Genomic DNA, 10,420 nt, shown 5'->3' with positions numbered 1-10,420 from the left:
CAAAGCTGATACTACATATTGTATATAATATTCTTTTATTGTTTTTATTTTAGTATGACGTAGTGTTAGTCCTGTCCGATCTGACCCACATGCCTTTTCACTTGTACTTTTACATTAAAGCTCCGTAAATATCCCAGAACTCAAAAACGTGGCTTCTCAAAACTCAAAGTCAAAGTCAAACTCAAACTGGAACTCAAACGTGCTCTCGCGGTGACAGGTCACGTGACATGTAGCTAGCGAGCAGCGACTCAACATCGTAAACAACATGGCGCGTCACGGACGCGCATATAGTTGGTCTTGAAAACATTTTTGTTAAAAGTACAGAGCGTACAGCGTCAACAATAATATATATTTTTTAAATAGCCGGTGACATCGCAGTAGTTTGAACGTTCACCTTGGAGTGCGGAAAAAAAGCAGATTACCAAGACAGCTGTCAAAAAGCCTACAGCATATACAACATATCGGTAGGTAGCCATCGGAACACTGACTTGTTAGCGTTAGCATACAGCGCAGTGGGGAGCTAGCTAGCTAGCTATGCGGGCTAACAAAGTGGAAAATAATGGTAACCGTTAGCTAGCAAGAAAGCAGGGGCCAATGGCTCTGATTTGATCTGTTAAAAATAATATTTTATGCGTAAGTTTATTATATCATTTGCATTTCGTTAATGTCTAGTTCACATCAGTCTTTCGGTCCTTCATTACATCACAGTTTCGGTATAATTTTTTCATTTCAGACGATTTAAATACACTGAATGTCTCAGAGCGACCTCGGTATGTTCATAAATGTTCATGTTCATAAACTACCTTTGCCTCATGAGTGCTTGAGTATACACAAAAGCAGTTTTGTCGTTGTGTTTATCTGTTTATTTTGAGGTTGAGGTCGTCTCCTGCTTCATCCTGTCCACACCGACGCTGGGATCCAGTGACGGACAGAACTGACTGAATGTTTTCATAAATCCTGCTGGAAGAATATATCCATTATAGACCTATTTCTCTGCTAGGTGCTCAGTCTATGGGCTCTCAGTCCAGTTCTGGGATGTCCGGTCGGGGCTCCAGCGGCAACCCAGACCAGTCAGAACCAGAATCAAACCAGAACTCAAACCACAGGGGCCGCAGGCAGAGTGACGGAGCATCCACATCTGAAGAGGACGTTGACCTAGCACAAGTACTGGCGTACCTACTGAGAGGGTACACTACAACTGTCACTGCTGTCATTTCAGCAATGTTCAGATATATATATATATATATATATATTATACATTGCCCATATATTTATATATATCAAGCAGTTGCCTTGCATGGGGTTTAGTGTATGTTTGTGATGGTTCTTGGTGGTAGGGGCCAGGTGAGACTGGTCCATGGGAGCGGAGCAACAGGGCTGCAGCTTGTCCAGTCGGTTTCAGACTCGGACGAGGACAGTGATGGTGCCTGGGAGGGCCGTTTAGGACATCGCTATGATCCACCTGGTAATCACACACATATGGTCCTGGTTCTGACAGCTTCAGGTTTTATGTTCCGTAACAGCTGAACAGCGCATTTGTTGTGTTCGAAAAGAATGTTGCACTGGCATTTTTCTCTTATTTGGTGAGTTTTTTTTTTGCTGATATTCCTGATCTTTTATAGTGGACTCCCACCCAGACACCCAGGAAGTGGATCGCAGTGAGATCCATACTCAGATCCTGTTGGCCACTGCCTCCTCAGGCCTGAAGGGCAGACACAGCTTCACACACATGCTGGCAGAGGTGAGGGACCTCAACTCATCATGCTTGCGTGTTCCAAACACTCTGTGCCTCGAGCCCCTGTTTGCCTCGTCTTTCAAGATTCAGTTTTGTGCAGGGTTGGACAGGTCATATGCAGGATTTAGTTATCGGATTTGATTCATTTGTTTAATTTACAAAATGACAAGATCTACAATATTGCGTGGCTTGATAAACACTTGGTAAAGTGTGACTGTGTTTATAACTGTTATGTGTTGTCTGGACCAGCGGGAACAGGGCCGCTGTCGAGGATCCAGTTTCTCTCATGGGGAGTGCAGTCGTATTCGCTCACAGTGAGTTTATTTGCAGTTGCACTCACACATATTCATATACACACAGAGTATAACCAGCCACTAATTATAGGCATTTGACCGATAGGTCATTAAAGTCTTCACTGCTGGTGGCGAAAGATCAGATTGAAGCTAATCTTGCCCTGAGAACAGAGTGGTTGGAAATTCAGTATTATAGGTTCTTGCAGGTCCTTTCAAGGCATCACAGGTATACTGTTACTACACATTGCTTATTCACACAATTTTGGGTCTGTTCATCAGCTTCCTGCCCAACCAGGTGGTACACAAAGACACATACCAGCAGAAAGCCTTCTGTGGAGTCTTCAGTGACGATGGAAATTTGTTCCTCTCTGCATGCCAAGGTAATTAAAAAGAGCTAAGCTGTAATAATGCTGTTTTATAAAGACCTTCCATTTAGTGTGCATTTTCACTACAGTTGTCCAAGTGCTACAAATAGTATATACCATGGTACACACCTTTATTCCTGTTATTATACTATATAACGTTACTTTCTGACAACTAAAGGTTAACAGTAAAGGACCCGTCACACAGTAGTCTATTGAATCTGCTTCCTAACTGATTGCCGTATTTATTTATTTTATTTATCCAGATCAGAACATTCGTCTGTATGACACCAGGAGAGGGGGCTTTGCTCTTAAGCGGGTGGTAAAGGCCAGGGATGTGGGCTGGAGCGTGCTGGATGTGTGCTTCACCCCAGACTCCCGCTCTCTCCTCTACTCCAGCTGGTCTGATTACAGTAAGATCACACACACACACACACACACACACGCTCGCATGCACACGGTTAATGCATCCGTTTGGCTTTAGAAGTGAGACGGGGACAATACAATGCGTTACTTGCAGAAGGCGTTTACAGCACGGAGCGTCCAAGACATGCAGGACTTCCTGTATTAAGGGAGGTTGTACAATCCAGCGTAGTTCTTATGGGACGTATTACCACCAGTAGCGTCATAAGTTTTGGAGGTTGTGACGGCAGTAGTGACAGGCCATCGTTAGTGTGTCAGGTGGTCTGATCTTGTGTTAGCTCCTCCCATTATGGCACATGCACATAGGCATGCGCACTTGCAGACGTAAGGACACACAGACACTTACGCACAAGCATCCATGTACATGCACCGTGTAGAGCTACACTCCTTCCCCATCACCGTGCTGGTGGGAAACAGAAGCGTTAGAGCCTGGTGTGCCCATCCTCACTGCCAGGGGGACATGCTGTTGGGGACGTAGGTATGACTGCTTTTGTCTTTCTCCATTTTGTATTTTGTCCTTGTAGTCCATGTCTGCAGTATAGATGGAGAAGGTGAATCGCACAGCGCTCTGGACCTCAAGTTAGTGTTTCCCTCATAGTACATTATAGCATTAAGATCCAGGTAATCACCTGCACAGAACCCCTTTCCTGTGGATGAGTGACAGTAGCACACATGACCATGAGAAACATGCACCATTACATTCATCACATGACTGTGAGCGAGCGCATCTAAACACCTGCTGGCAAAGTGGTATGTCTGATGATAAAGGTTGATATTTCAGTGAGTGCCAGTGAACGATATTAATGCAGATCTGGTCAAATTCACCAGAAAATAGACAGGTAGAAAAGAACCCTCCTTTGTCATCGATATTTCATACACCGGTACATGTATAAAGCATTTTTATAGTTTTTCTGATTATTATTCTGGTTAATGTGTAAGTACAGGGTTTATATGCAGTATGTCCCAATATTGTGCAATAAAAAGTATATTATATTATAATTATATTCAGTATATTGGATAAAGTTAGCCTCTGATATTCCATCTAAAAACTTCCATTAGTAAACTTGAATAGATTCTCTCAAATGGCTTTACACTATTAAACCTGAATTTTAAACAGTGTGGTTAGGGTTAGCGTTTGTGTGTAAATATCAGTTAATCTAAATTTCTAGCCCTTGGCAACCATGAGCAAGAAGCATCACTGTTTAATGTTTTTGTCATCTCTATGAGTGTAGCCTAAAATCAAGGGTAAATTGTCAAAGTAAAAATCATCATATCATTATGAAGACACTGTTGTTTTTGTCAAGAAACAGTGGGAACAGTCCCCGTCTTGAAATGAGCAATAAGAACAATGTTTCGTTACTTATTGTATAGCGTGTCTTTCTGATACAGTGTGAGTACATATATGTCTAGGAAACTTGCAGTGAACTTTGCCAGCATGTTGTTGCCTGTCAGACCCCGTCAAATGCTATATAACCAATGAACATCCTTTATCACTCCATCTGGTATTAAGATGAAGCTTCATCCTTGTCTCATCTTCATCAAGTTGGGGGATCAGCAGTGCTTTACCTTTGTAAAACTGGGTTGAGATGATGATGATGATGATGATGATTATTGACTATGTTCACAGTTTATGGAACTGGTTGATGATATGATGTGGTGTTGATGATTTCATCATTGACAGGACTAGATGGGGTTGGTAGTCATTAAGGGCACTAGATGGGGTTGGTGGTCATTAAGGGGACTAGATAGAGTTGGTAGTCATTAAGGGGACTAGATGGGGTTGGTAGTCATTAAGGGGACTAGATGGGGTTGGTAGTTATTAAGGGGACTAGATAGTGTTGGTAGTCATTAAGGGGACTAGATAGTGTTGGTAGTCATTAAGGGGACTAGATGGGGTTGGTGGTTATTAAGGGGACTAGATGGGGTTGGTGGTCATTAAGGGGACTAGATGGGGTTGGTGGTCATTAAGGGGACTAGATGTGGTTGGTGGTCATTAAGGGGACTAGATGTGGTTGATGGTCATTAAGGGGACTAGATGGGGTTGGTGGTCATTAAGGGGACTAGATGGGGTTGGTGGTCATTAAGGGGACTAGATGTGGTTGGTGGTCATTAAGGGGACTAGATGTGGTTGATGGTCATTAAGGGGACTAGATGGGGTTGGTGGTCATTAAGGGGACTAGATGGGGTTGGTGGTCATTAAGGGGACTAGATGGGGTTGGTAGTCATTAAGGGGACTAGATGGGGTTGATGGTCATTAAGGGGACTAGATGGGGTTGATGGTCATTAAGGGGACTAGATGGGGTTGGTAGTCATTAAGGGGACTAGATAGTGTTGGTAGTCATTAAGGGGACTAGATGGGGTTGGTGGTCATTAAGGGGACTAGATGGGGTTGATGGTCATTAAGGGGACTAGATGGGGTTGGTAGTCATTAAGGGGACTAGATGTAGTTGGTGGTCATTAAGGGGACTAGATAGTGTTGGTAGTCATTAAGGGGACTAGATGTGGTTGGTGGTCATTAAGGGGACTAGATGGGGTTGGTAGTCATTAAGGGGACTAGATGGGGTTGGTGGTCATTAAGGGGACTAGATGAGGTTGGTGGTCATTAAGGGGACTAGATGGGGTTGGTAGTTATTAAGGGGACTAGATGGGGTTGGTGGTCATTAAGGGGACTAGATGGGGTTGGTGGTCATTAAGGGGACTAGATGGGGTTGGTAGTTATTAAGGGGACTAGATGGGGTTGATGGTCATTAAGGGGACTAGATGGGGTTGATGGTCATTAAGGGGACTAGATGGGGTTGGTGGTCATTAAGGGGACTAGATGGGGTTGATGGTCATTAAGGGGACTAGATGGGGTTGATGGTCATTAAGGGGACTAGATGGGGTTGGTAGTTATTAAGGGGACTAGATGATATTGTCTTGCTTGTGATACCTGATGATGCTAATGATACGTAGACCTGAAGACAATGATAATACTTCAGACCAAGACATCAGAATCAGAATGAAATAATGCTATGTAAATGTAACTGAACAGAAAAGTTCATTTTGAATGTCTCAGTGCTTGTTTCACTGATTTGTCTCGTTGACTTTCAGTCTATCTGCTTTATGTACTGATGCCTCTCTTCACAAATGTAACTGCTGTGTGTTGTCATCTCTCAGCCCAGATGAAAGAAGGTTCTGTGTTTTCTCACTGGCTGCCTCTACAGATGGGAAGGAAATTCTGGGCGGGTTGGTATTTTCCTCTAAGTTATAATAAAAATAAACATTTTATTATAATGAAAATTAAGATGACACTCTAAAATGATTAAAAATGTCATGCGTGGCTGCTGTGTGAATTGTTAATAGTTTGTGTTTTTTGTAAAGATATTTCAATAAAACAGTGTATTCAGTTATGTCTTATCCTCTCTAACAGAGCAAATGATGGCTGTCTGTATGTATTTGACCGTGAACAAAACAGGAGAACTCTAAAGGTAAGTGCATATTTCAGCATCTATCATGCAGAGACCGGGGCTCTATTTTCATGGAGACAGCACTAATGTAGAAAGGAGCCACATGAGCGCGGTGCAGACACGTGTGGGTGTGGCAGAAATGTTGTTTACTATATTCATGACTCGGAGGCAATGGTCTGGATCACAGCAGCTCAATTACTAAAAGTGCTCAAGTTAGACTGAATATGTGGTCATCAGGTGTGGTTAGACTGAATTCATGATCAGTAGGTGTGGTTAGACTTTCTGGATATTCTAGTGAAGTTTGGAAATTGTTGTTTAAATGCCACCATCTATTCTAAAACTATGGAATCTCATTAGAACTGCAATATAACCCTGTGCATTCTGAGGTCTATGAAAACATAATCAAATCTCTTAATCCGATCTACTAAGACATATTACTAAGAGACATTAAAAAGAGAAAGAGTGAGAAAGAGTGTGTGCACCTGTGCACTACCTTTGTGTGCGTGCGGTATTAACTCTCTGTCCACCCCTTAGATTGATGCCCATGAGGACGATGTTAACGCGGTGGCGTTTGCGGACAGTTCGTCTCAGCTGCTGTTCTCTGGCAGTGATGACGCTCTGTGTAAAGTGTGGGACAGACGGACCCTGCGGGAGGACAGACCGCAGCCTGTGGGCCAGTTGGCAGGGCACAGAGACGGCATCACATTCATACACAGCAAGGTGAAGAGTTCAGGACCTCAGTGCACCATCACTGCAAACCTACACCAAGTATTCTCAAACGGACAGACACACTGACAAATACCTTCAGTCGTCCAGGTTTAAATCAGACCTGCGACAAACATCTCTAGAATGTCAAGTGAAATTGTACTGAATCCTAATATTATTGTGGAATTCATGATCGCTAAGTTATGTTGTTAATTATTTTGTGTGTGTGTGTGTGTGTGTGTGTGTGTGTGTGTGTGTGTGTGTGTGACTCCTCCAGTACGATGCCCGGTATCTAATCAGCAACTCGAAGGATCAGACCATTAAGCTGTGGGATGTTAGGAAGTTCTCTCCTAAAGAGGGCCTGGCTGCTTCACGCCTTGCTGTGACCCAGCAGAACTGGGACTACCGCTGGCAACAGGTCCCCCAGCGAGGTGGGATGTCATGTGACACTGTACTGAATCCTGAGGTCATTGTGGAATTCCTGATAGCTATTATGCGTGCGTCTGTATCTGTATGTCTATTTGTCTTTGTGTGTGTGTGTGTGTGTGTGTGTCTGCATGTCATGCGTGCATGTGTACATGTCCCTGTGAGAAGTGAGTTTTGTTTTGATCCTCATGTGAAAAAGACCTATTGAACCTATTGAAGTTTTTAAAATACCAGCCACTCACGCAGTTAATCAGTAACCTTGAAACAAGTGTAGCCTGTGTGCATCACTGTTTATCCACCTGGGTCATGTACATAGACTGCTCACCAGAGCTCTTTGAATCCTTGGCTTCTCAGAAATAAAAGCAAAACAATTCAATAACTGGAAGTCACTATATATGGAGGTGATTTTTCATTGACTTAACACTGCTGGTAACTACTCCTGACATATGACTGGACATCCATTCAAGTTACAAAATTTGTCCTTTTATCATTTATTTATTTTTGTTTAAATGTGCTTAATAAGAGCTGCATAATAAAGTGAGTTTGATGAACCTGTGTATAATCAAAGGCTGTAACACAATCTTAACTCAGGTGATGATCTCATTGTTAATGTTCCTTCCTTGGGTAGCTCTGAAGAGGCATAAACTGACCGGCGACACCTCGGTGATGACCTACAGGGGTCACGGCGTCCTGCACACGCTGATTCGCTGCCGCTTCTCCCCCGAGTTCAGCACGGGACAGAGGTTCATCTACACAGGCTGTTCGACGGGCAAGGTCGTTAGTAAGTGTGCCGGGTCAGGGCGGCGGGGTGGAAGAACGCGTTTGCGTGGCTGCCGTCCGTTCCTCGCCTGACCTCATTTCTCTTCTCTGCGTCTAGTCTACGACGTCCTTACGGGCCGGGTGGTGTCCAGACTGACCGGCCACGACGCCTGTGTGAGGGACGTGAGCTGGCACCCGTACCAGGACAGCCTGGTCAGCAGCTCTGTGAGTGGACTCTGTTCAGCACCGAGCTTCTTCCGCCCTGTTTACATCTCATAAACCTTGTCTAACACTTTCCTCGTCTGTCCTTTGGGCTGCAGTGGGACGGGTCCGTCTGCCTCTGGGAGCACAGACAGAACCACCCGCTGGACGAGAAAAGGGAGCGGGTGGGCGTGACCGGCATGACCGGCCAGCACCAACCCAGAGAGGAGGGAAAGGACGAGTGATGATAGAGGACAAACACCAAACTGTGTTACTGCAAACTGTGCAGTAACAGAGCCACATACAGTGGCTCTGTTATATATATATATATATATATATATATATATATATATATATATATATATATATATATATATATATTTGTTTCTTTGTTTTGAGTCATTGGCCAAAAGTCACTACAAGTCTAAAACCGATGTAAGAGCCCAGTAACCTTTAATAACTGTGCTCAGGAGACAGAGGGTGATGATGTTTCTGTTGTTAGGAGAATCAAAGGTACTATAAACATAAGAGTTTGCAGATATAGTAGTTTAAGATTGCAGCACGTTTGGCTGACTGCTTTGCTTACATCACACCCAAATAGATACATGTAACCTTTCTCTCCATGCCACATTCAAATAATCAGATGTTGATTTAAAATGACATCGTCAAATTTAGAAAGGTGCATTACACAATGACACAATGTAATATATTTTATTGGTGTTAATATTCATTGGTGTTAATGTTCATGGTGTTAATGTTCAAAGAGAGATACCTTATTTTGTAGGCTGATATAAAAAGATGTTTCTGTTCTATGAGTGAGGGTTAGTTTGTGTATTTGTCTGTCTGTCTGTCTGTGTCTTTGCACACTTTGTTGCTTCAGTCCACAAAGTTGTTTATCCAGGTTTTGTGCATTTGTATATTAATGTCATATGTCATTGAGCCTATGAAACTAAATTGTTTTACAATATTAATTAAAATCTTTTGTAATCTTATCTATTTTATATATCATGTACACACATATATATATATATATATATATATATATATATATATATATATATATATATATATATATATATATATATATATATATATATATATGTATGTGTGTTAATATAATTTGTTTTTTTCTGAGCTGCATTATGCTTTTTGTAGTTCCATTTGGCTGATAGCTATTGAATCACTATTGAGTCTTTGTTTTCAATACTGATCTCTTCTGATAAGGTTGAATATCCACATATCTGAGTCGGCTCTTGTGCTTAAAGAATTCGTCTCGCCCGTCTGCCCTGCCCTTTGTCTTTGGAGGTGCAGTGCGGCGGTTTGTGTGGTAGAAATCTCTCCTGGTGGTTCATATATATCGGTGCTTGCCTTTTTCAGAATGACTGCTGGTATTTTAGACCTCTGACATCCAGGAATGTTGAGATGACATCATAGTAATGTTTATCCAATAGCTGCACTTCTAAGGCCAGGGAAGGTGGCAGTGGGCAAATTCTCCCCGGAAACATTCAGCTCTGGGGCACAACTAGGGCACAATTCTGGAGCACAACTTGTGCAAAGCTGCTGGGTAGCAACATGGCTGCCAGGCCGGAGCTATGTGTGACTCTTGTGTCCCTGTTGAGGCCTCAAACCTCAGCTGCTGCTCAGGGTGTGTGTGTGGCATGCTGTCCTGTTGTCCTGCTGTCCTCATGGGCTGATGCTGCGGTGCTTTAACTACTCCAGTGCCTGTCCACCTGACAGCCCAGTGTGTCTTCCCCCTGCACCTCGGCCCTGCTTAAACAACACAACACACACCTGCATCTGTTGGCTCCAGACTCTCTTTTGGCTCTCTCTTTTCTTTTCACAAAGAAATATTAAATCACTAAATAATTATGCGACTTAAAAAATTTAAATTGAATGACGGATGCTGAAATACTATTGAGAAGGCTATAATACATCCTGAATATGTGTGTGCTCTAGTTGGCTGTGTTCTGTGGCTGTAGCGGGTGCACACGCCTCCAGCAGACTTCCCACAGTGGATCATGCCTTTCTGGATTGATTCTTATTTTCATGCAATGTTTACCACTCATTTCA

At 43.0% G+C, this 10,420-nt stretch overlaps 1 protein-coding gene across 2 annotated transcripts; it reads left to right on the top strand.

Annotated features, from left to right (window-relative positions):
- The first annotated feature begins 245 nt into the window (after positions 1-245).
- Positions 246-9,342, top strand: dcaf11 (ddb1 and cul4 associated factor 11). Of its 2 annotated transcripts, XM_077012300.1 has the most exons (16): positions 246-464; positions 734-770; positions 1,001-1,187; positions 1,338-1,465; positions 1,623-1,741; positions 1,985-2,049; positions 2,308-2,408; positions 2,657-2,803; positions 3,338-3,392; positions 5,970-6,038; positions 6,223-6,280; positions 6,794-6,979; positions 7,242-7,395; positions 8,019-8,171; positions 8,268-8,374; positions 8,470-9,342. In XM_077012300.1, the coding sequence occupies exons 2-16, from the start codon at positions 752-754 to the stop codon at positions 8,593-8,595; spliced, it is 1,674 nt and encodes a 557-aa protein (XP_076868415.1). In that variant the 5' UTR covers positions 246-464; positions 734-751; the 3' UTR covers positions 8,596-9,342. The 2 variants fall into 2 exon arrangements, with proteins under 2 accessions (XP_076868415.1, XP_076868416.1); XM_077012301.1 differs by lacking the exon at positions 734-770.
- Positions 9,343-10,420: the final 1,078 nt, after the last annotated feature.

Source organism: Brachyhypopomus gauderio, chromosome 7, assembly GCF_052324685.1.
Source record: "Brachyhypopomus gauderio isolate BG-103 chromosome 7, BGAUD_0.2, whole genome shotgun sequence".
In the NCBI taxonomy this organism is placed as follows: Eukaryota; Metazoa; Chordata; class Actinopteri; order Gymnotiformes; family Hypopomidae; genus Brachyhypopomus; species Brachyhypopomus gauderio.
This window is presented reverse-complemented; position numbering and strand designations above follow the sequence as displayed.